Genomic DNA, 25,935 nt, shown 5'->3' with positions numbered 1-25,935 from the left:
GGGGAAGGGGGTTTCAGGGAGGATGAAAGGGGTAAAGGGGCACATATGTATGATGATAGACAAAAATTAGACTACTGGGGGGCTGGCCCTGTGGCCGAGTGGTTAAGTTCTCGCGCTCTGCTGCAGGTGGCCCAGTGTTTCGTTGGTTCGAATCCTGGGTGTGGACATGGCACTGCTCATCAAGCCACACTGAGGCAGCGTCCCACATGCCACAACCAGAAGGACACACAACGAAGAATATGCAATTATGTACTGGGGGCTTTGGGGAGAAAAAGGGAAAAAAATTTTAAAAAATCTTAAAAAAAAATTAAGACTACTGGAAGTGAGCACAATGAAGTCTAATCAGAAATTGATAAAATAATAAGATGCACCCGAAATTACACAACGTGGTAAACCATTATGATCTCAATAAAATTACTGGGAAAAAAATGACTTCCTAATCTCTTAATTGATTTTTGTGTTAAATGATTCTTTCAGTAGTTTTAACCATAATCCATTTTGGGATATAACAAATGATATAATAGTTTAGAATGTTGCAACATTTTATTTAAAACATCAAAAGTATCAGTAGTTTTAAAGAAAAATAATAGCAGAACACACATACCTTCAAAATTAAGTAGATTTATTGCAGCAAAATGTTTGAAGAGCTTATAAAATATGAAACTTGGATTTCAGAGTTCAGCAAATCCCACCTAAAAGGGAAAACACTGTTGCTTCTGCAGGTGGAAATCATGCCTGGGACGGCCTTGTTCTGAGGTCCCCTCTCACCCACCCTAGGAGCTGGGGTGTAGGTCACAGCTGGGTCCCCTCTACCTCACCTCAGGTGACAGTCCCAGCAAGTCGCCTGGAAGATAAAATGGCCTCTCCAGTTAGGGGGACTTTCATATCTGAACTTTCTATGGAGGCCCATAGAAAGAGGAGCCCATCTGATTCCTCCACAGTAACTCACGCCGGGCAGAGTAGGGCAGCTTCCCCAGTCCTACCATCTGTTTTGTGGGAGCGGGTGCGGAGGTCTTCATAGCGACCTCTCAGAGAGATGCGGCTGCTCCAGCCTGAACAGTGTGCATCTGAAGCTTAGTAGCCTCTTCTACCATCTTGGGCATTGCTTTTTCTGGGACAAATATCCACCAGTTGATGGACATTTGGGTTGTTTCTGCGTTTTGGCTGATGTGAACAATGCTGCTGAGCACATTCACGTACAACTTGTGTGGACGTATGTTTGCATTTCTCTTGGGCATGTACCTAGGAGTGGAATTGCTGGATCATATAGTAATGCTAACTTTTTCTATTCTTTCTAGAATAGCATTTCCCAGCCAAATCATCCTTGAACTACCTACCTATAATCTAACCATAGACTGCAGCTGTGAGGAAAACAGCGCAGAGCAGGGTGTAGTAAGGAGCTTAGGGCCCTAGCCCAGGGCAGTAGGAATTAGCAAAAATAGAGAAAGGCTACGGTTAGGGCCCTATAGATGCTGCAGAGAGAAGTGGGTTCCTATTCTGGCTCTGCCGTCTGCTTACTGTGTGATCTTGGGCTAAAGTTACTTAACTTCCTTGGGCCTCAAATTCTTCAACTGTAAAACAGGAATATTAATCCTTATGTCATGAATTTTTCAAAGGTTCTGAGGATGTGCCCTGTGTTGCTCCTGCCAACTCGATCCAGTCTGCCAGGCCAGGGGACTTGGTAACCACCTTAAAGTCTCCTTCTGGGTCCATCACTGTTCACATATGCAAATCAGTCCCTGGGCATAGTTCCCCCAAGGTAAATGTGAAAAGCATGATCCAGTGACAGCCTTGGGTATTTATTTGATAAATATCTTTGAGGGGATAAATAAACATGTCAACCGAGTCAAGGTGGAGGCGATGGATAAGAATGGGTTTGGAGAAAGTGAAGGCTAACAGTGGGGTTCCCCAGAGGTTGGTGTGATAAATGCTCCAGAAGACAGATGATTTTTTGTGACATCTCAAGATGACCTGAAGTCTTTCTGGGAAGTAATCTAGAAAGTAAATGACAAGGTGCCTTGTCCTGGAGGACAAGAGGACTTTGTGACTCTGCCGGAAGGATGAGCCATGGCCCAACCCTCTGATGGTGTGACTCAGGCCCAGGAGTCATGGATGCCCCCTTGGCTCTGCACCCTCCTTTCTCCTGATCTTGTCACCCATATCTCCTTACACTTGTCCAAACTCCCTTGTTCTCTCTGGGCCTCTTCACTTCAAACTGCACTCCAGCCACATTAATCTTTTCAAAGCTTGATTCACTCATGTTTCTCGGATGGTCAAAAACCTCCAACGGCTCCCCACTGGAAAAAGTCCCAACTCCCTCTCTAACATTTGACAACATGGCAGCCAGTGGCCAGCCCAGGCTTCCTCCCACAGCTCCCTTTCAGGAACCTGCTGTTCTCATCTAACTGCTCCCCTCCCAGCAGAACTCAGCTTTTGGGATCTCTGCTTGTAGGACTACCCTCTCTGGCCACCTCTCTCCATAGCCCCACCAGCCTTCAGAGGCACAGATCTGGCCACACATTGCCCTGGCTCAGCCTTGGCAGACCATGCTCACAAGACCGCCCCTTCCCTCCTTCCAGTTCAAAGCCCTATTTTAGTTACTCATTGGGCTATAATCACCACCTTGGGACACAGTGCACTGTTACCTAACTTTCCAGGGGCTCATCTCTGCTCCCAATCACTGGAATAAATAAAATCTTTAGGGCAGAAGCCATGTTTCTAGCTTCTTCCTGCTGTGTTAGTACATAATTGATGTTCAGTAAAAGTTTGCCTTTACTAGAATGATTGTGGGCTCTTCTCTAAAGACGCCGGAAGTAAAAGAGGTCAGAAAATCATGTAGTTGCACCTTACATGGATATTGGCCTTCAAAGGAGAAAGATGTGGAGGCGGGGAGGCAGAGCTGTGATTCTGCAGCCTGCACTGGGGGAGGAATACGGAGCAGGTCTGAACTTAGCGGTCCTAGGGGAGTGGGGACAGGAGTGCTTCTGCATGGCACAGACGCAGAAATCGGAGGCTGCTACCATCCCCATCTCACTGGGATGTTTCAGCTGAAATGTGACCCTAACGTTAGTTGTTTTCTAACTTTTCTTCTTTTTAAGCTGTGGAATCCTTTCTCCCAACAAAATTTTCTTTGAAGCATGAAGTGCAAAACAGAACAATTCAGAGCTGCTCTGGGTGGACCAGAAGTGAGAGTCCCAGAGCCCTGGAAGCCGGGTTCATTTCCTTTCTCCCCAATCCAGACTCAGAAGGTTCACAGAGAGATCTGAGAGTGCTGGGCAGCCCCCAGAAGTCCCCTGAGGCCTCAGATTAAATTATGTGAGTTCCTAAAAGACACAGGAGATGAGGCTGGGAGTGGAGAGTTGTGGGTGGTGGGTTATCTTTCACCTTATATGAAACACGTTCTTAGAAAAAACCCAAAATCTATATTTAAATGTCAGCTAAAGACTTCAGGCCCACTAGTACTGATGACAAAGAAGAACGGTTTGCACACAGATGAATTGGGCAAATGATGAATTGTGTTTCCTCTGACATTTCTATTCTAGAAGATAACTTTGTTGAGAAGGTACTGCTTAGATAACAGGTTCTCCCTCTCTTGATGAAAACTCATTTCGCTGCACAAATATGCTTGAATTTTACATTAGGAAGCCTGACTCATTAAATATTGTTGGTGCAGTAACACTTCTGGTCAAAGTAGATTAAACAAATAAGGCAATTAGTTTGGAGCCTGGGTATGAATACAAAAGCAGAATTAATTATTTCTCTAATTGTTTTCCCCTATTGTGGACACTGGCTTCTTGGATATTGCTCTGGGCTGTGCCTTGAGACAACCCTGACACCCTTTTCCAATCTACCTTTCTACCCTGGAGTCATCTGGGGACAGAGGACTGCTTTGGGTGGGTGGCATCAGTTCGATGTTGTCGTAGAATATTGGCTGAGTACCGTCATGGGCTCATTGAAGTGGGCTTGGGGGAGAGAGTGAGGGCTTCCAGGCTGGGCAACTGAGTCAGCCCCATACCCCTAGACAGGTGCCTCCGTCACGGGTCTGTCCACTAAGGGTTTGGTCCCAAGCCAAGGGGGGTGTGATAGCTTGGGGCTGAGGGACAGGGGGCTGCTCTGGGGATGTGGGTTTATAGCAGAGGCCCTCATTTCTGCTATTACCTCTGAAGTAGTGGGGGTTCCTTAGTGAGATCATCCACCTGACCCAGCTGGTTCTCAAAATGTGCTCCCAGAGCAGCATCACCTGGGAACTGGCCAGAAAAGCAGAATCTTCCCCAGCCAGACCCACTGAGTCAGAAACTCCGGGTTGGGGCCCAGCCCAGTGACCTGTGTTTTAACAAGCCCTCCAGGAGATTCTGATGCATGCTCAAGTTTGAGAACTGTTCATCTAGAAATCTAGAAATCAGAATGCTAAACTTTGAAAGGACATCCGAGGTCATTCAGTTTTCTGTCAACTCTTACTATTTATGGGTTAGAGTGGTGAAGGCAAGAGAGAAAGTGACTTCCCTGAGTCCTCTGTGGGCTGATCGGGCCCCCTGTCCCTGAGACCCAGGCAGGCCCTCTCTCCTCTCCCCCACACTCACGCACCCAGCATTTTCAGAGCCCTTGAGGACGGCCAGCATGGGGGGCAGGCAGGGTCACACCACTGATGGAGGGGTGCTGCCCTCAGGGAGATCAGAGGTCCCCACAGAGGCAGAAGTGGGCAGAGTCCAGGACCAGAAGGAGGAGGCATCCCAGCTAGCGGGGTCCTGGGGGCCCCTCCGCCTCCCAGCTCACCCTGTGGCTCCTCCTCCTTGCTGGGGTAATCAGAAGGTGCACCAGGAAGCAGCTGTTTACTGTGGAAAGGACAGCGAAACTGCCACTGGGGCCCTGGTGGCAGGAGGCTGTGAAGGGATGTGTGAGCACAGAGGGTACTTGTCAGGCGGTGCCTGTCCTAGGCAGCCACACCAGGGGGGCTTTGAGGGCAGCTGAGGACAGACCCATCAGGACTCAGGCAGCAGGCAGCTGGGGCAGCCACACAGCTCATCCTCCCACAGGCTGTCAGCCTTTTCCAGGTGAGACAAGAGAGAAGGCAGCTCTGGTGTGTCGAATGTTTGATCGCAGAGGCTGTTCACTAGAAACACCATCACTGGAGAGGCCACAGGAGAGAGCAAGGGACATCTTGTAGTAGGCTGTGTGCCCTGTACTCCCTGGCTGTCACTCACGTGCATTCGGAGTACCTGCCACAGTGGGGAGGACCCACCACTGCCACCCTAAGACTCGCATCACTGCCACCAATACTGGGCAGGGGCCGTGCCCACAGTCACTGGGCCTGGAAGTCTAAGTCTCCTGGCCTTCGGGCCCAGAGCCCCTCCTCCTGAGGCCAGTTTCCATCCTGCAATGCCCAGCTGTGAGCCCTGCCCTGCACAATGCCATCCCCACAATGGTATGGGCCTCCTTCTCCTGGACCCTGACTCCTGGGTACACTTCTGCTCTGCAGCCCTCTCAAGTATGGTGGTTTATGATTTTATGCCCAGCGCACCTCAGGGTCAAGAAGTGGGCTATGTCCCGCTTGTCCCATGTCACCTCTGTCACACCATTACTCACCATCTCCTGCACCCTCTGTAAAAATGCCATTGGGCTGGGACCCTCCAAGCTGTAGGACCACCATGTACACCCTCCCACTATCACTCCCTGACTCATTAACGACTTAGGCTTCCGTCTCCATCTTCTCCTCTATCTGAGCCTTGCCCTTCTGTGGATGACTTCAATGTCCACCTGAATATGCACTCTCAGTTCCCCGGACCCACAGCTTTTCCATGTCTGCCCATTCCCATGGCACACTAGACTTTGCCTCACCTGAGGTTTTCAAAGCCTCATTTTCAAAGGCACCAACTCAAGTATTCTGCTTCCTCATGGCGCTCTCTGATGAGCCCACTGCAACTCTTGTTGGCCGCATCTGGTCCTCATGGCCTTGATTTCCACCCAATGCATCAGCCCTCTCCCTTACTCATACACCTCACTACCCAGCTTAGGCTCCATTCTGCAGTAACATGATTGACAATACTCCCCTGACCCTCAGCATGAGTTGCCTTTATCTTTTCATAGGATACAACCAGCAAAACTCAATCCGAGAGAGATCCACCATCAGCTTCCTGTAGAGGCTGCTCTCCAGCAGCCATGTTCTGCTGAGGAAGGCACATAACAGGGCGAATGGACAGCTTTGTTAATACGTGCTCACCAACTTCAAATGAACCCTCAACCCTTTCTGGCAATGCTGAATTTCTCTAGTCAGTTCCATCTCCCATTCTCTGCAATGGCACTGCCAGACTTCTTCCATTCTCCTCAAGCCTTCAACCGCAGTACTTTTCCCACACTCTCAGCAACCAAGCTTACCGCCCACCTCCCAGAGAAAATAGAAGCCCAATATCCGACAGCACAAATAATAACCTCGACGTGGGTACTCCGACTCCCCATAAATCCACATGTGCAGAATTGAACCCGCCTCCCCTTGTCGCCCTCCCTGAACACATTTGCAAACCTCGCGCTCATCCTCCTGCTTGATTTCTTTGTTCTCGATGTCAACTGCCTGCAAGACCCCCTTGGAAGGCTGCTCACTAAGCTAGATTGCTAGGCCCCTCCCTGAGGGCCTGTGGCCCTGTGAGAGCATGGTTCTCCCGTGCTCCCTCAGACAGAGCCCCACTCAATGCCACCCCGAGGTCCTTGCCTCCCTCATGCCGGCGGTTCCTCCTCATGAGCCTCACCACCTCCCACCTGAAAAGTCACCTTCTTCACCCTCCCAGTCTTTGTCCTGGGCCCTCATTCCCTTCCAAGGCATCAGAGAAGCCAACAGACACCAGGATGCCCTGGCCCCACCAGCCCCTGCTTACCCACCTCCTCGCAAGCTTCCCTTCCCACATGCAAACCCGCTTCTGCAAATGAATGCCAGCCTGCTGGTTTACGAGGCACCACCAGACTGTGAACACCATGGAAGGCCAGCTAGGACATCCTGGAACATGGGACACCGTGCTGAGGTGCAGGGGTTACTGGAAGAGCGAGACCAGGTCTTTTCCCCAGGACCCTTCAGTCTTTCAGGAGAAATAGGGTCTACATACACAAAAACTAATACACATTCAAGAACTCACTGTGTCATCCTTAAAACTAGCACAGCTCAGAGAAGACAACACACACAGCAGGATTTTCTATGAGGCAGATAGGCTCACAGGGGCATGAACCGGCCCTTGTTCCCCTGCGTTCTTCTGGACAGATGAAGCATTTGCTCTATGCCTCAAAACAAAAAAAAAAAACAAAAAAAGTAAAAGAAAGAAACACGCACACACATAATTTAGAATCCTAGGGCTCAGTTCTATAGCTGATGTTGTCCTGCCACTTGGCTCTCAGAAGGAAACCGATCCCAAGGCCTTGGGGTTTGGCAGCGAGTCTCCCTTGCACTGGAAAATATTTGTGGTCCAGTAATGCCTTTATTTACCCAGAACATCTAATGTGCCTTTTTTCCCCGTCTTTCACATCCTCTCAGAGAAGATGTTAATTTTCTGAAATTAAACACTTAGCTTGATTACTGTTTTGTTAATTGCTGCATTCAGAAACCCCTGGTGCTCCTGCCTGTTTAACATGGATGGTGCTGTGAAAATGATAGGCACGGAATTGGCATGCAGGTGGACAGACAACAGCACTGGAATGCCCTCCCAACTACCCCCAACTGGGCTTCCTCAACAGCTGGGGCCCTGCCTGTGGGGGGGTGAGTGAGGCAGCCCAGGTCTTAGCAGAGTGCATCCCACAAGGCCACGTTTTGGGAGGACAGTGCACCCAGGTCTCACCAACATCTGGGAGCATTAATTCCAATCGCAGAGCCTGCCCAAAGATGCCTGAGGAAGGAAAGACCACAGAGAGAGCTCAAGCTGCACCATTTCCTGATGCCTGAGATTAGATTAAGAAAGGTTGAGGCATTCATTCATACATTTATCTGATCATTTACTAATTCATTCAGTGACCATTTATTGAATGCTATTATTTCAGGCACCTGCCTAGACACTGGGGAACAATAGCCAATAAGATGGATACAGGGCATGCTCGCCTGGAGATTACAGTGGGCTCATGGGGCTGACATTTGCCAGAGGAGCATGGAGCAGATATATCACCAGGACCCTTCCTCTCTCCACTCCCTTTGCTGGGGCCGCAAGGCAAACAGCAACCATCTCATGATCCAACTAGATGTTCCCTCTGCAAAGAGGGCTGTAACAATCTCATTTGGACATTGAGCAGGGTAGGGACTTACTGCAGCCTCACTGTGAGCAGTCCCACTTTCACTTCACAAGCCACCTCCTTAGAGTGCCTGGCCCACGGTGGAGTAAAATGAGCAAACAGGTCCCCAGGTCCCCTGGGACCCTCTCATCGTCCTTGCAGCCATGCATTCTCAGCTGTTCTCCAGATGTTAGTAGCATCACTCGGCACTGCTCAGGATCTGGAATGGAGAGAATTCCCACACCCAACCACCGCGTGGCCCAGTGGGTAATATCTGTCCACAAGAAGCTCAAATTGGTCAGTTGATGAACAATAAAATACCCCACCCAACACTGTCACTGTATACAACAATCGCTACCGATGGAAGTGCATCCGGCAAGTGCACGTGGTTACATCCTAACTTTTGGGTACCAAGAACCCAGCTGAGGGCCCCTGGAGGTGCCTCACAGGTAGTCACCTGCTCATCTGTGACTTCCTGGGCCTCCATCCCGAGTCTCAGTGAGTACTGTGACTAGAATGTGAGCTCCTCGAGTCACGATTTGTCTGTCTGTTTGCTCCTGTGTTCCTGGTGCCTGGAGCTGTGTATGACCACAGAAGGCCTTGATGAATACGCTGAGTAGGTGGATGGGAGCTTCTGGACACAGGAACCAGTGAGTCAGCATGTGGAAAGCAGTCACAAAGGCTGCGTTGAACGAATGAATACATTTCCAAAGTTAAAGTGCTTAAACAAACAAACGCCTTTGAGTATGGTTGACTCTCGCTGTGTTCCTATGAGTGGAGCTGGGCTCGTAGCATCATCCTAAGGCCATTTCCTTAAGTTTCCTTCTAGGAGCCAAGAGGAGGAAGATACCTGTTTACCTGGCTGGACTGGAGGGATCACCTGGCCACTTGTAGACTACCAGGACATATTCTGATCACCACACACCGGATAACATTTATATACTAAAGCTCATAAGTGGGGACTCAAGGACCCTGGCAAATATTTATCAAAGCTCTCTGTGCCTAGCACTGTGTGGTCCCTCCCTGACAAAGCTGGAGTTGGTGAGAAAGTCTGCTTCTCTGTACAGCTCAGCATGTAGTGGAGAGCCCCAAGGCTTCCTGGGGTGGAAGCTCTGACTTTGGTCACGGACAGTGCTACATGCTGAGCTGCTTAGCTCAACAGATCGCACACTACTGTTTGCAAATGGCCAGGACCTCTCTGAGGATACTTGAAAGTTCCTTCTCAATGCCAGGGCTTAGGAAACAATAAAAACAACCATTTTAGAATTAACAGTGAGAAGAAAGCAATGAAACGAACTATGAAATTGAATTAAGAACAGCAAAAATTTCATTTACTTAAGGTTTTTAAACTTTTCTTTATTAATTTCCATGAAAGTTTTCTTTAAAGTCATTCCAGTCTTTTTAAAGTTCTGAGTCAATCTTTTCTCTTCTCTGAAGCAAATTTTGCCTGCTAATTTCCAATGAGATCAGCCCTTAAAAATGAACTAGCTTCAGCATATGGATCTTAACACTCTAAATTTTTATAGGCAGCAGTGTAATATTGTTTTAATATTTAATTTTGAGATTTACATAATATCTTTCCTCCACAGAGCTCAATATATTGCAATATCATAAATTCCTTTTCATATTCAAAGATTATTCTTTATGCATGCAAATACTATATTTAACCAAGGAATAATGCAAATTAGGTGATGTGTTCAGAGGAATTGGGGGGCTAGGTAATTCTTTTGTAAAAAAAGTAGTGGCTCTGAATGACTTTAATTGTCTAAGAACTTGAAGAATGGACAAACTATAGGGGCCTGTGACTATTAACAGAAGTCGTGTAGTATTTTATAAACAAAATGAAGTAATGGATTGTGTCTGTGTTGTGGGCATGGTGAATATGTCAGTATTCCACATGCATTCGGCATAGCAGGCTATACACGAACTGTCTGTAATATAAATGTCAGATATAAATGCAGCTGATGACATCATGAAAGTAAGAGGAAAACTGTTGCTTCTCCAGACTTGCAATGAGGAGATACAGACGGGCTCCTCTGAGCAGCAGGATCAGCCTGTGCCAGGTACACAGGTTCAGGCTCTGCTCCTGCCCTCATCATTAACTCATTGGGACACAGGTTGTGCTGTTCCTCCTTCTTGCCTACTCCTCCTCGATGAATGGACAAACCAATATCTGTCATCTGTCTGATATAAGTGACATCAGCCCCAAACAAAGAGACTGAGGGACCTCGGAAGGAAACAGCCTAGAAAGAAAAAGTCCAGCAAATTGCTCTCTGGCTTAGGACATATTCTCAGAAATGATGCTCATCTCCCTGTCCACAGCATGGCTTACAAAGTGGTTTTCTATCCCCTGTCTCATTTGCTTGTCACAACAGCACTAGGAAGCAGGTGTCATTACTCCCACTTTACAGTTGAGAAAGGCAGGATCACGGCCGTCAATGAACTTATATGAGTCACATGAGGAGCAGAGAGAGGGACCAATCCCAGGACTCCTCTGCTATACTTCTGCCACCATGAGCCCAAAAAGGGATGAAAGTGACTGCCCCACGGTGGAATGAGACTGCAGTAAGAGCACACTCACCTTTCCAGCTTGCATCAATCAGATTAGCCCTCTGAATCACAGGTTACAAACCACAGCCAACAGGCCAAACTAGAATTGGATTTGTTTGGCTCTCAAGTGCTTCAAATTTTTTTAATTAGCTGCCAACATTTTAAATCTGGATTTTCACCTTATAAGATCTGGCAGCACTGGGTATGGCACCACTTGTTGGAGCTGAGTAGGGGCTGCCCTGTATCTTCAGTTCTCTGCAGTCCCCACCACTCCCTATTGCTTGACACCTAACCCTGATTTGCTCATCTCCATTACCTGCCTGGCCTCATGGGTCTTTGAGTTAGTTCTCTCTGGCTTAGATGGTCCCAAATTCACTGACTTTATTTCATCTTACTACAAGTTGATTTTATAGATGTGCTGGTATGATTTGTCTTATTTACTTTCTCCAAGATTTTCTCTGAGGTCCCCTTCCCCAACTCTGACACTCTGAGTCTAGTTGGCAGAAAAGAGAAGTAAAGTTTGTCATTCACTTTAATTCTCTCTGACAGCCAGATGATCCAGCAATCAGTCTGAATCTGGGACCAGGCGCCAGAGAGTGACTGCAGGAGTTAGTGTTGATAACAATCTCTCTGCAAATCGCTTGGCCACTGGAAGAGAGAGAGTTCCACCTGATCTGGCCTATTTTAAACTCAAGGCAGCTGTATTCAGTGCAAGGCTGCATCCCTGAAGACCTCACGTAAATCTGAGCTTGCATAATTCATGACCAACCCTGACCAACTATGATGGACATTTTTTTGACAGCTAAAGTGCCCCAGCTATGTGGCAATAGCTTAGAGAGAGCTTACAACTTACACAGCTCACCATAATGCAATTTTCGATCACTCTGAGAATAAAATGGCCACAAACCTGAGTTTGAAACTCAGAAACATCATTTGCTGGCTGTGAGATGCTGAGCAAATTCCAAAAGCACTTCTGACCCTGGTTTCTTCACCTGATCCACCTCAACTCTGTAAAGAACTTGGTAGGGGCTAGGCACATTGCAGGGACTCAAAAATAGTAGTTCTCTGCCACTGCCTATAGGCTGGGTGAGGATCCAATCCTGATACTCTCTAAGTGGTACAAGATCCTTGTGGAGTCTGTCTATGTACATGACTAGGGTCATCACGGAAGGAGATGGAGACTCTCCGGATCTCAGGACTCAACAGACCCTTCCGTGTTCCCCCTGTCATGCTTGCCTCTGAGGGAAGAACTGTATCTACTATGTGCCCAATGGACTGAAAGGTGATTACAAAATCTCTTATGGTCTCTTCTTAGATCACAACTTTAGGGTCAAGAAATGCCTGTTGGTAACTTTCTCTCATGGGCTGATGCCAACCATAACCATCTTTGTCTGGTACCTAAATCAGCTAAGAGGAGTTGCCTGCCTCCACTGGGCAAGCTCATGAGAGCAGCACGATGCAACATCAGCCTGGCACATCTGGGCAGCCCCGAGAAAGAAGAGCAAGACAACAGTGTGTGCTGAACAGTAAGAGCTCCACGCCCAGCCAGAGATGCAGACCACAGCTCCCAAATAAAGGAGGAATAGCCAGAGCAGCAAGCAGCTGCCCGGGATAGAGTCTGAAGTTCATGAGCATCAGCCTTCAGACCAAGCCCACAGCAAATTGGCAGCCAACGTGTCCAAGCTCGTCTCTCAGGTGACCCTTACCTCCATTGTCAGGATCCAACTCACCTTGGGAATAACTTGTACCCCTCAGCAAACACACACTCATCTCCCATCTGCATTCAGAGGCAGGGGAAAGCCTTTTATGGTTCACTGTCACAGAAAATTTTGGAAGGGTAACAGAGGCTGCACAGTGAGGTCGCCCCTCTCAGCAGGATGGCATCAGTTGGTTCTGAATAACCCCTCCATGCTTGGAGACTATGAAATCGGGAGCCCAGAGGGACTGTCCATCTTTTAGAGCAGGAAACAGGAAGCAGAAACAGAGAGGCCATGTCCTCCTCACCCTCTTCTAACACCCTTCTAACTCCTTTAAGCCTCTGCTTCCTTATCTGAAAAATGGGAACAACAACGCCCAAGTCATAGGGTAATCATGAGGATCAAATGAATCCACATATTCCAAAATTCTTTGTTAACTCAGGTGAAACACAAACATGAGGTGTTAGCTATAATATTTATTACTTGTCTACTTCTCACTCGGGACCCATTCAGTGGTGCCCAGCTCTTTCAGTTTGCGCAGTTCCAGACCCAGAATAGGCACTCGATAAACACTTACCAGTTGACTGAATGATTGATTCCAGGACTGCTCTTGGTCACATTCTTTACCTGCCATCTACCTACTCATGACCCAAACAGTAAGACGCTGGTGGCCACACCACACCATGAGGTCGGGGTAGGGAGACTGACTTGGATCTCCCCCAGAGTGGAAGAGCTCAGGGATGTCCTGGAAGGGGGTTGGACATGTCATGATTTATTGGTGAAACGTGGACCCAATCCACCATATGCCCTAATGGATCTGAGACATTAGAGTTTTTATGATATTGCTATTTAGTCTCCCCTTCATCTCTTATAAAATGTGTCTTCCGTTCACGTTTCTAAACTGTTCTTTCAGAGGTACAAGCTGAAGTGTTTATTTTGAAGGTTCTCATCTTCTTCAAAAAATTATCTGTTGGTTGACAATAATTTGCATTCTCATGTGGATTCGCCAGAGCAGCGTGATAACAGCATGTTCCTCAGAGCCCCACAGCCCACGGTTCAGGAACCACTCGTCAACTGACACGTACTTTATAATAACCATGTGCCACCAAGAGGCAACTGTACCCTTCTCTCATTGATTGTAAACTTTTTGGCACCTCAACTCCAGAATTCCCAAAGAGAAATCACAGATTGGAAGGTGCAATGGGGCTAGGACTACGAAATCAGGGAAGATTAAGGATACAGGGCCTATCAGAGGAGGAACAAAGGGCAAGAAAAATGTGCTCCTGAAGGAACAAGTGAGTGAGGATAAAAATAAGTATTTTGAATGTTGGTAATGCAGGGCCCTTGCAGGAGCCCTGGTCCCTCAGCTCCTCTGCAGCCAGGGAAGGTGCAGATGGCAAGACAAGCAGATGGGCAGGTTCGGGAATAGCAGGGTAAGGGAAGGGAGGGGCAGAAATCAAAGCAAACCGATATAAGTGGCAGGTTTGTTCGCACATGCTTAGAGAGACAGAAAAGACAGCCAAGCCCAGCAGAACATGACAGGCTGGCAGGATTATTATTTCCAGAAGCTGGGACACTAAAATATTTCAGCCAGTTTTCTGCCTTAAACTCTCCAAGGGAAATACTGCTAACAAAGGCTGCCCATGTCACATGCTCAACATGATGCAAAAATTACCATTCCCTTTTCTTCGGGTAAGACGGACTGTCACAACCTTTGTCTCCATGGCGCCGGCGCTATGGTCACCAGCTGGAGGTTTCCACACTTCCACTCTTATTTTCTCACTACACACGTATGCATGTAAACACGTGACCATACACACACATACAAACATGCACACACGAACACACGCTCACAGCAACAACGCAGCCATCTGGACAACCATGCTCTCCTACGACACCTTTTTCTCTTCTCAGTTCTGACAGCTTAAACCCAAGAATCATCTGCCATCAAAGATGCCTGGTATTAAAAGAGGCAGAATGAGCTGAGGATGGGGAGGTGAGGAGTAGAAAAACATCAATGGAGTAACAGAGAAGAGGTCAAGAAGGAAAGCCACACGGAGGGAGAGAAAGCAAAGAAAGATGCTTGGCTCCTGCTCTTCCACTAACAAGCTGTCCTTTTTGAATCTGTTGATTGAGAAAAATCCATAATTCCAAATAAGATCATGGTCCATTGCCTATAGACGTGATATTCACTTCCCCTCTGCAGCCTTGCACCATCACCCCAGGGGAGAGAGTGCTCATTTCTCTCTAACTCTCTTGGTATTTATGGCAGGTGTACAGCACATGATGCTTAGAATACGCTACCTTGAAGCTTCATACTTTGTGTCTGTTTCCTGCAAATTCTTCACTTAATGAACTTCATGGGAGGAACAATGGTGTCCCAGCATCACCGTATCCCTCGCAGTGTCTAATCTGCAGCTTGGCACACAGTAGATGCTAAATAACTATCTTTTAATAATGAGTGAATAAATAAATAAATGAGTGAGTGAGTGCATGAATGGACTGGTTAAATGGATATAAAAAGAAAAGAACTGTTGCAAGAGGTGTGAATAGTAACAAAGAGAAAAGGTCAGAAGACAGAGATACAGAAATAAAGAGAAGAAAATGTGTCCTGAGCTGTGCATGCCACAGGATGTACTGGCTTTCAGGAGTGATCTATTGCCAGCTATCTGCGGTCTCTATAACAGTGTAGCATTCATGTGAGCAAGCTATAAAGAAGAATGCGCTCTTGAATTACATGGGTTTAATTGAAAAATAATCTATGAAGGCAATACTGACTTTATCACACGATGTCTGGGAAGTTTCTTTCATTGGGTTTTCTAGTAAAGCAGCACTGATGTTTTCAAGATCACGCAGTGCTCCATCCATCCACCCACCCACCCACCCATCCATCCCTCTGTCTATCCATCTACCCACCTATCTGTCTCTGTCTGTCCATCCATCTTTTCAATGGAATTTGTTGAATCCCAGCTGGATGCAGAGCACTGGGTCCTACTCTGGCTTGGATATACATCTTTGCTTTTGTGCTGGGCACAAGAAAATCTTTCAGAATCCAGCTCACTCTCAGAGGTGATACACTACACCTGTTTCCTCTATAGCCACAAATGACCACCATCTGACACCTTCACTCCTGGGAGGAGCCCTGAGGGCAGACTGGCAGAACGAGTGTGGCTGTAGCTTTGTTCCTGCACAGAGATGGACAAAGAGCCAGCCACAAAGATGGACAGAAGGAGCACAAATGCCTCCAGACTTACCAGCTTGGTTTGTGGTGATGTTGACAGAGACATGCTGTGGGGGGAAGGGACTCTTGCTGGAGACTCCATTGACTGCCTGGATGTCAAAGGTGTAGGGGGTGTGGGCCCACAGGCTGCTGATGGAGACACGGCACTCCGTCAGGCCCAGCTGCCTGGGCACAAACTCCACGTTGTCATCACAGCGGGAGCAGCTTCGACGGTCTGCCCGGCACTTTTTACAGATGATGTTGTAGGTCACATCATCCCGCCCACCTGTCTCCCTTGGAGGGTGCCACTCCAGAATGATGGATGTCTCATTGACGATGGAGATGACGTTGCGGGGACCTGATGGGACACCTGTAGGGAGACACAAAAGGGCCCAGTGAGGCTGGGCAGCAGCTTCCTTACCAGCATCTTTCTGTCTGCCTTTGCTGCATTCCCACCCTCATCACATGTACGCATCCCTTCCCCTCCTTCAACCCCAAATCTCCATGCTCTGATCTATTCTGAGACAAAATGGTGGACAGAGACAGCAACCCCAAACTCCCCTTACAGTCATCCCCACTGTGGCTTTCCTTCTTTTGATAATGTGTGCCAAGGGAGAGGAGGATGCAAGGACCTAGGTTCACATCTTTTTGTTCTCAGGACCAAGCTGCATCCTCTAGCCAGCTTTACTGTCGATGATATATATATATATATATATATATATATATATATATATATATATATATTGGACACACTGGATTCCTTGTCCTAACTGATGTAGAACTCAGTGGTTGAGGGATATGAGCAGCCTGTCAAAAGCCCCAACATATCCTGGCATCCTGCACAAAATCTCCCACAATTTGGGATCAATGTGGTCTGTGCATGGTGGTATGGGTATTTCTCTGTAGGACAGGCTGCCAGAACACTTGGTTATGGAAAGATAAATATTCACATTGCACAAGCTTTGGTGCATGAAGACAAGAAGCAAAGTTGGATGGCAGGTTCATGCAGCCACCATTTTTGACCCCATGACATGAGAAGAGCACAGGGGACAAAAAGTGTTTGTTCCAGACACTCTGTTGGCTATTTTACATGCACTTAATCCCCCTCAAGAATCCTACAGGGAAGATACAATAATTAACTCAATTTTATAGGAAGGGAAATTAAAGTTGAGAATGAGGACGGGCTATAGATCATGTGGCCTATAAGAACTGAAGCCAGTGTGGGCACCCATACCTGCCTGATTGCAAAGCTCACGTTCTTAACTATAGCCCTGTGCTGCCTGCTAGTGACATCACTATCTTTTCCTACTAAAGGAAACGCTGTATCCAACTCTAGCCTTGCACTGATATCGTACTCCAAATGTTGGTGGTCAGATCCACACATGGATCACAGGAGACTTGAACAGACTCTCTCTCCTACAAAGCAGCTAGGCTTACTGGGACTCAAGAAGGGTGGCCTCTTCCCTCTGGACAGCTCTGTCTATGGCTGATGTTCACACTCTGGCAAAGGTTGAAATGCCTCGTTTAAAACTCTAGAAAGCCTAGCATTTCGTAGGAGGGCAAAATGTTGCTGAATTAATGGCCACAGTGTTGCGCGTTTTAAGAATAAGTTGGAGAATCTCCCACCCAAGAACAGAACAGATCACAGCCTCAGGTTCCCAAGCTGAGCTTTGCATATCCCCAATGTCTAAATGATGGGAATGAATCCTGCCTGAAAGCCCCCCTTCCTAGTGGTAGGTCTGCTGGAGCAGCTGCTCCAGATAGTAATGCATTCAGAATTCACGCACGTGACTGTCGCCAGCTGAAGGAAGACATGTGTAAACTGGTTCATGCTGGAGACAGGAATCGAATGCCAACACACAAAATGCAGGAATAACAACAAGGTCGGGGGGCACTAGGGAAGGATTCTGTGTTGAATCAGTCAACAGCAAGCAGCTAGCGCAGAAGGCAAATATTAAATCGGATTCTATTATAACATGAAAGAAAATCAGTACTGTACTATATAAAGCCTATTAGGGCTGAGTTAAAGCACAACGTCCATACACGCTTGTGACAGGGCAGGATTCATGACGCGTTTTTACTGAAGTCCTGCAAATAGCATTCAAGAATTCCCCACCCATCTGCCCAGGGATAAACATTCATCTCTTTTGAATCAGCACACAGCTAGTACTGGGAGGGGAGTCGGTATCACCCTAGGTGGGCTCTTACTGGGCTGGGCTGGTCTCAGCTCACACTACACTATTCATTACCATCTGTATGGGCCAGTGCCTGTCTTGGACATGTTTGTTTGCACAGACTGATAAGACTCAGACCATAAGCTCCCAGTGGTCAATGCCATTGCTGTCTCATCTTCACAGCAGACAGCCTACCCACAGCTGGACCACTGTTTCTCATACTCGTAATAAAGACATTCACTGAGTGCTTGCTCTGTGTTAGGTGTGGGGCAAGTCCTTTAACAATGTTATCTTATTGCGTCCTTGGGACACTCTGAGGCTATCACCCAGAGAGAGGCCTTGGGTGGAGGGGCAAAGACAAGTACTGTCAGGGAGACTGACCACCCATCCTGCCCACCCTTCAGAGACCTACCCCCTTCAGTTATCTTCCTTCTCCCTTGAGCTTTGACTTCACCCTCTCCCCTGACTCCAACTTCTCCACTGAACTTGCACAGGTTGTTGGCATTTTTAAACCCAAACACTGTTACCCAGCATTTCTCTACATCGCACATCATCTCTTTTTCACTCTCCAGCCAATCTTCTCCAAGGTGGAGTCACACTTGCTGGCTCTTCTCTCTCCCTGCTTGGCCACCTGCAGGCTGGTTAGTTCCCCACCCCCTGGCCACACCTGCTTTCCCTTTGGACTGCTACTTGACAAATCCAGGGACTGCAACTCAGTCCCTACCTTCCTTGATATCCCGTGTTGTCTCCAGCTAGACCCTGGGAGCCACATCTTCTGTGCCCCCCAACACACAGTCTGTCAGCTTCATCTCCTTTTCCTCAGCTCTTTCCCTGCCCCTATATCTCTACTACCTCATAATGAGGGGCCTTGTCAATTCTCCTGCCCTATTGCAAAAGCCTGCTAATTAATTCTCCAACTTCACTTTGCATCTCTCCCACCCATTCTCTCCTGCCAGAGTGTGAGTTCCAAAATGTATATGGGATCATAGCCTTCCTCTGCTCAAACCCCAGTGATCCAAAATTCTACCTCCTTTCCACATCCTTCAAGTCCCCATGTAGTCTTAACGTTCTTGACCTCATCTCTGGCCACTTGTCTCTTGCCCCTCATCTTGTGGCCAATAGGAAGATTCCTGGGATTTCCTGTGCACATTAAGCTCTCTTCATGCCCCGGAGCCTCCGCACAGGGTTCTCTCCTCTGTCTGGAATTCTTTCCCTCCTATCTACTTGAGGAACTCCTGCTCACCCTTCGAGATCCAGCACCCATTCCACCAGGAGGCTTTCCTGATGTCTGCAGTCGTGCACTGCCCCTCTGGGCTTCCATAAGCCCATTTCTAGATGCCTAGCCCAGATTCCACTGTTGCATTGTGATGGTCTCTTCCTCCGTGTTGTCCTCACCATGCTGTGGCCTCCTTGTGGGCAGGGGCTGGTGGCTGGTTTGTCTCTGTGATTCCCATGCCCAGCACTTTGCCCAACAGAGGCCCCTTCCACTAGAGGTTTTTGACCTCTGCTCAGTGTGCAAGGCCTAAGGTCACATGTGTGCACCCTTCTGCAGCATGAGACAGGATGCCCTGCTTTGGGGATGATGGAGGATGCAGCAGCACCCGTGAGGACCCACTGTTTGTGACTGAGTGGTAGAGGCTTTGGTGAGATAAAGGGGCCAAGTGAGGAGCTGGTTTGGAGAGGCCTGCCCTGTCCCTGACTCGACAGTGTGGTGGCAGCTGGGGAGACCAACTCTGGTCGGTGCTGCTCGTGTCTGTTCATTTACTCCCCACTTAGGAAGAAAAACAGTGGGTTTCTAGGAAGTCTTTTTCATATTTATTTAGAAACAGCCTTCATTTGAAGCAACGACTTCTTCTCATCCATGGCTGCATTCCAGAGCAAATGCATCTGTGGGGTATGAACAGGGGCCTGTGGGAGCCATAGTTGTTGAGTCCAGGACTGCAGAAACCTGAATCCTTTCCATTCAAGGAGCAGGAATAGACTCTAATGGTCTTCCCCTGGAGAGTGGACTCAGAGGGCTAGAGGAGCGTGAACACGCCCTGCTCTGGGTCCTTCCCCACCAGCCTCCTCACCAGCAGAGATGTGTCGTTATCTCAGAGCCAGCCCAGTGCCTGGGCTCACAGTGCACATTTGTGGAGGTGACCAGAATCTGGGTCACAAACATTGTTTGTGACCCCATTCATTATTCATTTATTCACTCATTCACCCCTGTAACAAATACTCCCTGTACTGTTCTAGGCACTAGGAAGATAGGAAAAAGCAAGACAGACAACTTCTGCTCCCACGGAGCTTACACTCTGGTGAGAGAAAATGGACAGGAAAGAAGAAAATATAGAGATAAAAGAGATTATTTCAGATAAAAATAAGTTCAATGAAATAAAACAGCCACGAGGCTCAGACTACCTCCCATCAATGCTTAGCTCCCCTCCCTTTACCCATGAGGTCTGCTCCCGGCTGGGCAAGCCAGGGCCCAGTGTCTGGGCGGCTAGAATGATGATGGTCCCAGGTCTGTGCTCCATCATCCTGATGATCAGGGCACATTCCTGCAAGCAGGCTGCTCGGCCTCTCCTGTGCCTGAATGAAGACCCTGACCAGAGCAGATCTGGCCTCTGAATAAATCTCCCTAGAGGAAGGTGTTAGGGCCACTTCCTACCCGCCCAGGCTGCACCCCCTGGGTTTGGGGCCCTACCTCTGCAGGAAGCATTTGTCCAGAGCCAGGGTCCCCAGGAACATCTTCAGGAGGAAGGCCAGTTGAGACAACCAAACAAGAACGTTCAAGAGGGACTAGAGAGGGAGGCCAGAGGAAGAAGAAAATCTGCCTTCTCTGTCCACAAAAGCCCTCAGGAAGTGTGGTGGCAGGGCTCAGAGCCAGGGCCTCCTTGTCTAAGCTCCCTGACTTTGTGTCCGTGTCCTCATTTTTTCTTAATTACATACAGACAGGCTTTTTGAAGCTACTCTGATCTGTTGCCACGGTTACTACTGATGGAAGCTTCCAGTTAATAGGGCTAAGGAAACTCAGTCTTTTTAAAGGATGGGAAAACTGCTGAGCTGTGATTCTCTGTCTGAGTGGAAGGAACGTGGTGGGTCCTGGGTTATGCGGATGAGTCTCCATTGTCTTCCAGGATACTTGAGAATTTGGCTTAGCCTGTGTGGAGCAGGGTTGGCATTGGAACCTCAAAGAGCAACCAGAAAAGATCCTTCTAGAGCCATAGGGCTAGCCCAAGGGTTGCCCTATTGAGACAGAATCTCCACTTTTTAATGTGATTTGAGCCAGACGATTTTTTTTTTAAAGAATGGAGAGGCAGGATGGGTGGGAGAGAGTGAGTGTATTTGTAAGCATTAGGCTGGAAATAAGAGCACTCCTGAGTATCAAAGGAGAGATCTTCTGAAGACAGGTAAGCCCCAAGAGCCAATTCCTTTATCAGGAATCTTAATAAGGCCAACTTCCTGGTCTCAGAATTAGGATGTGAATTTCAGGCTTGTCCAAGGTGCCAAGCAGGCAGTGTCCAGTTAACCATGCATTGTTGCAGCTGGGTCAATGTCCTCAGACCCCTCCCCCTGGGGAGCTGGTGAGGGTGACGAGCATGGCGAAGCGATGCTCTCCTGGGAGACCTCCCTTGCAGGCTGGAATTGCTGCTCTACATCAGACCAGAGACGGGGTCCTCCCCATGGGTCAAGGACCCCTTGGAGTATCTGATAGAAGCAACAGAGCTTTTCCAAAGAAAAATAAACATGTTCTTGAACACACTCATGGTTTTTCAGAGACTCTGAGGAGTCTTTGAAACCAACTAATGACCGCCCTAAATGTTCACAGGAACCTAGCTAAAAAATATTCCCTTGTTGGCAAACCTTGAGAAGGTGATCTTCTAAGCCTTAATTTTCTCATCTGAAAAGTGGTAGTTTTGAGGATTTAATGAGATAATATGCCCAAGGAGTTTAGCTGTGTGGCTGGTACACAGAGGAACTCAGTCAATGTCAGCTGCTATTGTTATTAGTATTATCTTTATTGGATGATTTGGAACCTTAACCCACTCATCTGATTAAGACTGATATCATTCAGCCACTCATTCTTTGAGCAGAGACTTCCCTACCCAGAACTGTGCTGAGCACTGTGAAAGCCATGAGGATATGGAGGTTACAGCCCATGGGGTTGGGGAAACCAGATGCTTATTAGTGAGGCAAGAGCTCATACTCACAGAGTACTTGGAATTGTGAACATAACCAGTTACGGATCCAAGTAAGTGATATGGACACAAAGAGTTACAGATGTTTGGGAAAAGGTAAGATCAACACAGAACAAAATATTCAGACATGGTATCTGGGAGTCCTGTCCACAGCTTGGAGCTATATTTGGGGAGAAGCACCTTGGAGGCTGTCTGTCCCTGTTTATATTGTCTGGGCCACCTAATGCCTGCAAGCACACCCAGAAAGGGACAGAACCCTAGTCTTGGGAATGAGGTTGTGTCCCCAAAATGGGTCCAGCTCTTTTATATCCTGGGTTCATAACCTCTGTGTGAACCTGTACATATGCTCCCTGGCCTCCCAAGAGGTGGTCTGGTTTTGACATGGTATCTGGTCTTGCTTGTTCTCCCCTCACCTCTGGGCAAGGAAACTCCTCCTTTACTCCTGCAATAAACTGTGTCCTCTACTCAATCTCCCTTTAGAAGAAAGAGGGGAGATAGGGTCTGGGAATGAGCCAAGAAGGATATTTTATACTCAAGATTCCTGAATATTGTGAGTTGAGAGAATTCAAAGAGGTACTGTTGCCATGGCTGAGAAGAGTCAAGATGTGGACTGAGTAAAGAGGGGTTAGAGAAGGAGACCAGAAAACGACATCATGGTAGGGATGGTAAAAAAGAGTAGTGTGAGGGGCCAGGAAGACATGGGTGAGGGTAGTCCAGGATTGGTCATCAAAAATGATAATTCTATCAGGACATCTCTTTACCCATTGCTCACCATGACATAGATACTTAAAGGAACCATGTCTGTGTGATTGGAAAGCTTCCTGGAGAAGGGGAAAAGGTCTTTGAGATTTATGGAGAGATATATAGGAGTCAAGGAGCAGAGCAAGAGAGGAAATGGGGACTTTGGAGGTCTTCTGTGGAGGCAAAATATGCAGGAAACCAAATCAGAGCGGTTGTTATGCCTTTGCCCTCAGTATAGCATCCAGGGCTGAAAGCAGGGTGGGTTGGAGGATAGCATTAGCCAACAGAGGGAAAGTTTGCAACTGTCAGAAAGGTAGTAGAGTTGTCAAATAAACATGAAATCAGCTTCATGTTCAGTTGTGATTCTTTGATAACTGGTTATTTGAAAACAAGGTCAAAACAGATATCCTATCTTTATTCCTCCTAGCTGCCGTGTTTAGTTATGACACTCCCAGACTAAGTTCAGCTCTCTCTCCCTCCCTCTCTCCTTCCCTCCTGAGACACCAATTCCTCTTCCATCATTCCCTCACTTGTTGTAGAATTCCTGGGAGAGATTGGACAGGAATGACCATTGTCCTTGAGGGAAGGGTTGTGACGTGGCTGGTTCAGGACCTTGGAGAGGGGCACAAGCCTGCGTGCTCCCCATGCCCTTCAGGGAGACTCCCTCCATGGCAGTGGGAGAGCTTCTAGAGATTTGATGTCAGGCACCAATAGCCACACAGTAACAGAGGTCAGTGGCAGCAGGGATTGTCAGATATTATCATTGGGGGATGGGGGCATGGCTGTTTGAGGCTATATCAGGAAACCAGGAGTAAGTTATCAGGGACCTGGTGGAAAGCAATGGCATCCAAGTGGACAGACTGCTGGGGCATCCTCCTCTCAATAGTGTAAGCCTAGCAGGGCTTGGGACTTTTGGAAAAAATAGGCCAAGGATCGTCTACAATTTGTGAGTGATGAGCACCAGGCATTCGGAAAACTGTTTTGCTCAATGTGAAGGTGATGGTGTCTGAGGTGTTCCTTCCAAAGAGGGAGCTGTGCTGGGGGCCTGAGGCATCAGGGACAGGACGGCCAAGTGGGCTTGTCCCACTGAAAACTCAGGCACGCTGGCCCCTCTCCTCAAAATGTAGGCTGTCTCCCCGGAGCAAGGAGGAGAGGATGTTGAAACCTGGGGAAATCATGTTGCTTTACTTTTCCTAATGGCCCTGAGATCCCAACATTCCAATTTTATGCCACCTTTGAAGTCAGGTTAATATGAACCCCAGGGACATAGGCTTTCTGGGGACAGACACCTGTGCCATCTGCACGGACGTCAGAGAGACAAGGCTTTGATTTAGTGTAACTCATTCGTTTCATGCCACTGAGTGAGTGATTAATGTCAGTTGTTTGCCTGCAGTGGATTTCTAGAAGGAGCAGCTGAAAAACAGAGAGACGTCTTTGGTTCCCATTCCAGTGGAGTTCTATATGGTATTTTGAACTTTGTTTTAATGCTAAGCCCTATATGCAAAATACTATCTTAGGCATTTTGGTCCATTACTTAATGAAATCTCATCTTTCTAACATCCTATGAGGTAGGAACTATTATCCCCATTTTACATATGAGGAAACTATAGCTCAGAGATATTAAGTAACTTGCCCAAGTGATGTGGCTGGTGAGTGGTGGAATCAAGACTTGAAAGCAGGCCTGGCCAGTTTCAAAGTTCAACCTCAACAATTGTTCCACCCAGGAGGAGGCACTGAGGGTGTAAGGTGCAGGTGTGATGCAAATACAGTTGGGTGCTGGGGCCTGGGGGGTACGTCTTTAATGGAGGCAGAAAGCTCTTATTCCTGAACCATTCCAGTAGCTTCCTTGCAGAAACAGAGCAACTGTGGTTCCAGGACCGTGCTGAGCAAGTCTGCACGTGTTACTCATTAGGGTCTTGGAAACACTGGGCCTGTACTCAGGCAATTCTCCCAATCATAACAGTTAGTAATAAGGAGAAATGGTTAGTCAAAACAAGGAGGGACCCTGCCGAGAGGGATTTCGGGAGCATTAAAGAACCTAGTGTTACATATTCCACCAAACACCAATGTTTATAGAAAGTACTTTTTGTTTCTCCTGCTTTGAGGGAGCTAATTGTCTGGGAGAAAGGGGGTGGATTTCACTTTCTGGAAAAAGAGACAGCCCCTCTATGTGTCCTGAGCATCTAGGTTTCCACAGGGCTGCAGAAGCCCTTGGAGGACGGCTGAGGCCCCTGCACCCAGACGGGCAGCGTATCTCAGTAGGAATGTGCTTACAGCCAGTCCCACATCACTGCCTGTGTGGAGGAAGCACAGAAGGTTGAGTTTTCTATTTGTAGGCCAAGGTGAGGCCAAAGAGAGGGAAGCTTTGACATGATTCTCCCCTGTAGAGCCCCTGGACACTTCAAGTCAAAGAGGGCAATAGGTCATATCATCTCAAAGACATGGCCTTCAAGACCTCTTTCCTAGTCTCAGAGGCCTTTGGGAGTGGTGAAAGATGCACTGGACTCACAAACAGAAACCCGGGGCAGAGTGCCAGCTTTGCCATAGTATGACCTTAGGCAGATCACCTATAGTCTCTGAGCCTCATCATTCATTATTCTTGACTGGTCAATCCATACATGTTTACTGAAACTCTACTCTGCATTATGCCCTATATGTGAGGTTATGGTATGAAAAGTTCACTGACGTCTACCCTGAAGAGCTCAAGGTCTGCAGGGGAGGTGGGTACCCACATGATAGCCACACCAATCACTGACTGACAAGGCTGGTGGAGATGCACCCCTGGGGCTGGAGAGGGCCAGGCACTGTGCTATGGGGACTTGGAGGGGACACTGCCCTCTTCACATTCATGAGGGGATCAGATGGCAGAATTTGCACTGAAGTGTTCAGTGTACCTTAGTGCACTCTACATAAAGGACTGTCTAGTATAGTTACCCAGGAATCCCTGCCCATCTCTTCACCTTCTAGAAGAGAAAGAGTGACAGGGTGCACACCTGTACAATGAATAAAAGACACCATCCAGAACATTTGACCTGAAGGCCCTGTGAGGCAGGAAGAATATCTTCCTGCCTAGGGCTCCTGAGGCCCCAAGCAGACCTCTTCTGTGGGATCTCCCACACCTGTATACAGAG

At 47.8% G+C, this 25,935-nt stretch overlaps 1 protein-coding gene across 2 annotated transcripts in view; it reads right to left on the bottom strand.

The window, feature by feature from the left end:
• Nucleotides 1-25,935, bottom strand: part of EPHB1 (EPH receptor B1) — a 423,264-nt gene that overhangs the window by 98,796 nt on the left and 298,533 nt on the right. For both annotated transcript variants that reach the window (XM_046646736.1, XM_046646744.1), the window contains exon 5: nt 15,740-16,075. In XM_046646736.1, coding sequence (XP_046502692.1) covers nt 15,740-16,075 — 336 coding nt within the window. The remainder of the gene's footprint in view (nt 1-15,739; nt 16,076-25,935) is intronic.

Source organism: Equus quagga, chromosome 1 (assembly GCF_021613505.1).
Source record: "Equus quagga isolate Etosha38 chromosome 1, UCLA_HA_Equagga_1.0, whole genome shotgun sequence".
In the NCBI taxonomy this organism is placed as follows: Eukaryota; Metazoa; Chordata; class Mammalia; order Perissodactyla; family Equidae; genus Equus; species Equus quagga.
This window is presented reverse-complemented; position numbering and strand designations above follow the sequence as displayed.